At 48.1% G+C, this 6,000-nt stretch overlaps 1 protein-coding gene across 1 annotated transcript in view; it reads right to left on the bottom strand.

Moving 5' to 3' along the window:
• Nucleotides 1-1,850: 1,850 nt before the first annotated feature.
• PMP22 (peripheral myelin protein 22) overlaps nucleotides 1,851-6,000 on the bottom strand; it is a 28,605-nt gene continuing 24,455 nt past the window's right edge. The window contains exon 4 of the mRNA XM_004469023.4: nucleotides 1,851-3,163. Coding sequence (XP_004469080.1) covers nucleotides 3,000-3,163 — 164 coding nt within the window. The 3' untranslated portion in view covers nucleotides 1,851-2,999. The remainder of the gene's footprint in view (nucleotides 3,164-6,000) is intronic.

Below are 6,000 nucleotides of genomic sequence, written 5' to 3'. Positions count from 1 at the left end.
GCCCTATGTGCCAGAAGGGGTTAAGCATCATCTCCTTTTAATCCCTGTAAGACGCAAAAGTCAAATTTAAATTTTGATGAAGTCCATTTTATCATGATATTATTTTATGGATTGTGTTTATGATGCTTGAATATAAGAACTCTTTGCCAAATCCAAAGTCACGGAGATTTTCTTGTATGCTTTTTTCTAGTTTTACGGCTTTTGACTTTACATCTAGGTCTGTAGTTCATTTTGAATTGATTTTTATATATGGTACGAGGTAGGGGGGCAAAGTTTTTTGGTTTTTTTTTTAGTATAGATATCCAGTTAGTCCCAAATCATCTTTTCTGCACTAAATTATCCTTGAATCTTTGTAACAAACTTATTTGACTTTTGCATCCTCATCTTCCAGATGAGGAAGCAGAATCTTTAGAGTCTGAGTACTTGCCCCGTCTCATACTCATACTAGTAGGTAGCGGAGGGCAAGTTCAAAGCCCAGCAAGGTACACACTCGTAACTCTGTTATAATATAGTTATTTTGATGACCCTATGATCTCACTAAAAGGTGACTTTTTGAAGTTAAGAATTGTGTCATTCTTTGTTGTTGTTGCTATTTTGGTGTATCATTCATTTTTGATCTCCGATGCCCAGCTCAGAATAGGTGCTCAGTAAGTATGGAAGAGCACCGTGGCCGATGCCAGCTTCACATATCGTAGATGCACAGTGACAAGGCCGATGGGTGATGTGATGATGATCCAGGGGGGCCTGGGATGGCCCTGACGCTGCTCTGGACACAGGAGGCTAAGAGGAGCAGCCTCCAGGTCTCGCCCATTTAGAAACATGCATGAATGAAAATCAGGGGCTACAAGGTGCAAAAACTAAAACCAAAGGGGCAAGCCCACGGGCCGGCCAGGCCGCTTTCCAGCTGCCACTGGACAGCGAGGTCAGCAGGCCGAGGTCAAGGCCACAGGCAGCAGGGCGGGGAGCAGGGGAGGACCCCAAGGCCTCTCCTCACCGGCTCCTCAGCTGTCCTCTACAGAGCCACTGGCCACATCCCAACTACTCCCATAAGGAGTCAAAGCCTTCGTTTTGACTCCATGAGCCAGTTTCGGCAGAGAGGCTGTTTTTCTTATTAACGATTCCTAGTAATGACTGAAATAGAACTTTTTGTTTAATGTCTTTTAGGGGCTTCTTTGTACATAGAATATATATGTGAAACTATATGCTTTAAATGAATATTTTTTCATAATCACACAAAACAAGGCATGCTATTTAGAATAAACTGTCAGCATTGATTAAAAAAAAAAAAGTCAATGGATGAAAATATGCATGAGTGACACACGGCCCAGAGAAGTGGAGCTGAGGATGCTGAGGACGTGGACAGGCTCCTTAGAACCTGTCTCCTCAGCACAGCTATAGGAGCTCAGCTGGCAACAGCTGGAGTTTCCTCTGAGGGACAGTCTGGCCTCAAGTCACCAGCCATCAAATTCCCCCCCGCCTCAGGCCGCCCTTCCTGCTGCTGTTTCAGGAGCTGTGCTGTCACCTGCATCTTCATCCTATGCTAGGGGAGCCCGACGGGCTCCAACACCACCTTTCAAGAGGGATCACAGAACTTGGGGCCAACAAGGGGGCGGAGCTAAAGGCCCCCCATCTCTTCTCAGCTTCCATTTCAGCCCCCATTCCCAGGCCTCCCCGATTAGCAGCCATTTGTTTGCACAGGCTGCTGGAAGGCAAGTGCTTCCTGTAGCCGGTTAAAAAAAAAAAAAAAGCTACAAATTTTTTGGTCACCCTTGCTTTCCCCAGAAACTCTTCACCCGACTCTGGCATGCAACATGTACCCACACCCCGCAATAAAACACGACAGGGAACCGTGAGTTGTTATAATGTTTATTCTCAACGCATCTTAGTCCACTCAGTTGGTATAAAATCAGAAAAAGCAAAGCAAATAATGATAATAAAGGTCTGGAGTCTTAGCTTCAGAAAGGCACCATATATACATCTGCAGTAGGTGGCCAATACAAGTCATTGCCAGACAGTCCTTGGGAGCAGAGAACGTCTACACCCACCAATGCCCTGGGAGCTCCTGGCCCCAGAGGGTCTGGAAGCGTGTTCGGCTGCTCCGACCGTAAGAAAAATGGGAGGTGTGATAAAGGCCTTATTATTTATTTTTTTATAGCAATGCTAGCAGCCCAGCGAGGTACAAAAGCCAGTTATAAACCATTTACATTACACAGAATTATTCAGGTCTTTATGTTTGTAAAATGGTTAATCGGATTTCCAGTGAGTAGCTTAGATGATCAGTGATAGTAAGGAATGGTAAAAACATAGCACCATTTCACAGATTTGTTGTCGCTGATTTCTCATTTAGATGCGTGCCTGAAATACCCAACGGGAAGAGCCAGGATTCCAAAGCCACGAGCTGCGTTTTTGCCGAGGGCTCCAGTTTGGGGCAGTTTTGGCCGTGCGTGCGTGACCCTTCACGCAGAGGTGTAGGCAGTGGAGGTTTATTGTCTAATGCACTGGGTGACCCCCCATCAAGGGCATTTGGCCTTTGGGGTTTAAACCCACGCTTTGGGTTTCTCAAGGAGGTGGAGTGGGAGGGAGGTATTTTCTTCCAGATAAAAGGGATGGGATGAGGCGGAGTTATCATTTTATTTCCGGGTCAAAAAAAGAAAAAGAAAAAGAAATACTGAGCTTGATTATACTGTTAGGGTTTAAAGTTCTTTAGATACTTCTTTAAGGCTCAACACAAGGCTGATGGTCAACATACAAAGCAAACAATACTATGTACATATATGTAAAAAGTGTTATAAATAGGTTTTATAAACCATAGATATTATATACATCTTCAGTCAACAGTCACCCCGCCCTCAACTACTTTCTGTTTGGTTTGGTTTGAGTTTGGGTTTTTTTTTTGTTTTTTTGGATACCTCTTTTTTTTTTTTTTTTTTCCTGTTTCCTGGTTTCCTTCCTCCCTTCCCCGAGGATGCTCCGAGGCTGGGAAGCCCGGCCTGGGCGTCTCATTCACGTTTCCGCAAGATCACGTAGACGACGCCGCTGAGCAGGGCCAAGGGCAGGGCCACCCAGGCCAGGATGTAGGCGAAGCCGTAGCTGGAGTTGGAGTTGAAGTGCCACTCCGAGTGCCGCACGGTGTAGATGGAGGCCGCGCTCATCACGCACAGACCTGCGGAGGCGAGAGGCAGGCTGTGAGGCGGGCAGGCGGGCCTCTGCTTAGACACACACACACGCACACACACAGACACACACACACACAGTTCCCTGCGCCTTGGGGAGAAGGACGGGGGCTGCAGGGAAGACAGACACCGCCTGGAAAGGAGGACCCTCTCGGTGTCACCGGAATCTGCTTCCCAGCCCGGAGGTGAGAGGAGGGGGCTCTGAAATAGGAGATGAAGGCAAGGGATCGGCTTGCCCTGACTTCTCAACCTCCAGTTTCAGCAACCCAGGCCGTCCTTTTCTCAGGGGGGCAGGCGGGTTTCCTGCCCCCGCTGACCTTTCTTCCTTGAACCGTCACCAGTTCCCCGGCCACATCAACTCAGGTTGCGAGAAGCACCCACTTACCTCTTTCCGAGGGCGTCTGGGTCCTTAAAACCTGTGACCCGCTCTACACACAGACGGCAGCAGTGCCAGAAACCGATGAAAGCCAAGTCATGTTTTAGTATTACCATTTTAATTATAGTGATAACTTACTAATAATATTTTAATATTATCAGTGATATCATTATTTTGCTTATGGCCTTGGGCTCCAGGTAGAACCAGAGGGGCATACAGTCCCATGCGCAAATGAGACTGGGGGAGTGGAGGTAGCTCAGTGGTTGAGCATCTGCTTCCCATGTAGAGATCCCAGTTTCAATCCCCGGGGCCTCCAAAAAAAGATCGAGCAAGCAATGCCTATGGCAGGGGCTCTTAACCAGGGGCCCGTGAGCTTGAATTGAAATTCACAGACAACATTATCCTTGTGGGGCTGAGTTGGTGCGGGTGTGATCTATTTAATAAATAATACATGGTATAGTGTGGACTTAGTAAGGAGTCCTTGGTTTTTACCTGACTTGCAAAGGGGTCTGTGGAAGAAAAAAGGTTCAGAACCCCTGGCCTATGGGCACCACCGGGCAGACAAAAGAGAGCACGGAGAAGAAAGGAGGAAGGGAAGAGAGGAGATGAATAGCAGCCATAGCTGCAGAGGAAACCATCAGTGTCAACTCCACTTCCGTTACTCCTTCCAACACTTTGTGGCGCCCCCACAAGTTAGACTCCAGCCTTGTGTATGAAGCCCAAACTGGGGTGAGTTTGCCTCGGACGCACAGAAGGTAGGTAGGCTGCCCGCCAGCCCAGCCCTCTGGGGCAGGACGGAGATGAGGAACTCGCACCTGGGGCTCTGTGGAGCAGCCAAGTTCAAGCTGACCGTGCATGCCCGCGAGACAGGCAGCGCCCCCTGCAGGGCGGAGAGCAGTGATGCCAGCATCCAGCCCGGAGCTGCACAAAGCCTCGTGTGTTCCCTCCTGAAAGCAGGGTCTTTGAGAGGCTCTGAGTGACTCCTTTATGAATCCAGCAGGCCATGTGGGATTCACATGGCTCCAAAGCGCTCCTCTGTCCCGGACCACCTACAGCTAACCTCACTGCTATTTGGGCTGCTCTTTTACTGGACACTGCAACTTTGTTTGAACAAAATGCAGAAGTGGGAATAGGGCACATCAACCAGCCTGATAAGATTCTCCTCTTGCAAGTCGGAGGAGAAAACACCCACTCGATGGGGCCCCGGAACTACAGTGGGATTGGATCCTGCTACCTAGAGAAGGTTCAGGTGAGAGCAGAGATGTCTGTTTCCAAACAGAAACCACAATGAGTGAATTTGCTGCTTGAGGAAAATAGATCAGCTGGGAACATACTTGGATGGCTTTGAGGTCCATGGTCCACAAACAGCTCCACCCACTGTCCCATGTCTCACCTCTCAAAATGCAACCTCTTGTCCTTAATAAGATTGAAGTTGTCTCGGGAGCTACATCTACCTATCTAGTGAGGGCAGGACCATAAAAAGGAAAACACAAACAATGGAGAGAAAACAGAAGGTGAGGTGTTAACAGAGTATTCCGATGAGTATTGTGTTGGCAAGGCTTCCAGCACTAGGATGAAAAATGCCACATGGATTCCAGCTCTATCCCAAATTCACTGATAAGAAGACAGCATCGGGTTCCATCCTTACCCAAGAGGGATAAAGAAAGGCAGGTTCAACTAGTGCAGTGACAAACTAGCTGGTTTAATTTGTATGACATTAGCCCTGGTAGACTCTCAGAAATGAACGTATTCCTGCTTCACTGCAATAAGCTATCAGGTCAGATGCTTCCAAAACCAAAGAGAGGGCACACATTTTAGAATTACTATTGTCAGGAGACTGGCATTTTAGGGGGTTGTAATATTGCAAGACTGTCTAAATGTAAAACAAAAGATTAGCCTTGCAGTATCGAAAAGGATTCTTAGCCTGGGAACCTTAAGCCTGCTCCCCAGGGCAGAGTTAATGACACAAATGCAGGCTCCCAAAGCTGAAACCTTCCCAGAAAGTGGACTGGGACTTGCTTTCACAGCACCCAGCAGGTGCAGACATGTGAGCAAGGTCGACCATATGTCCAGACACACCAGCTGGGGCTCTGCCTGCCCATAGGTGAGCAGTCTACACTTCAGCAGTAGCCTGCAAGCCCTGAGAGGGGCTGAAGTCTGGAAGGGTAGGTTGGTTTGACATGAAAGGACATTAACCATGCCCAAACAGCGTATAAGTGCTGGGTATCCAAGTCCCGGGGTTTCCTCTCCTGCATGTCTCAAGATAGCTGGGTCTGCAGCAACTTTCAGAGCATTCTCCCCAAAGCCCTCCTGAAAAAGGGCTGCCAAACCCCCTTCAGTAACTATGAAAACCTCAGATGAGCAATTAGAACCCAGAACCTTGGGAAGGGAGCAACCAAGGGGCCAACGGCCAAAGAAGCCTCCCAGAGAATTTTCTCACCTCCCCTATCC

Source organism: Dasypus novemcinctus, chromosome 21, assembly GCF_030445035.2.
Source record: "Dasypus novemcinctus isolate mDasNov1 chromosome 21, mDasNov1.1.hap2, whole genome shotgun sequence".
Classification (NCBI taxonomy): domain Eukaryota; kingdom Metazoa; phylum Chordata; class Mammalia; order Cingulata; family Dasypodidae; genus Dasypus; species Dasypus novemcinctus.
This window is presented reverse-complemented; position numbering and strand designations above follow the sequence as displayed.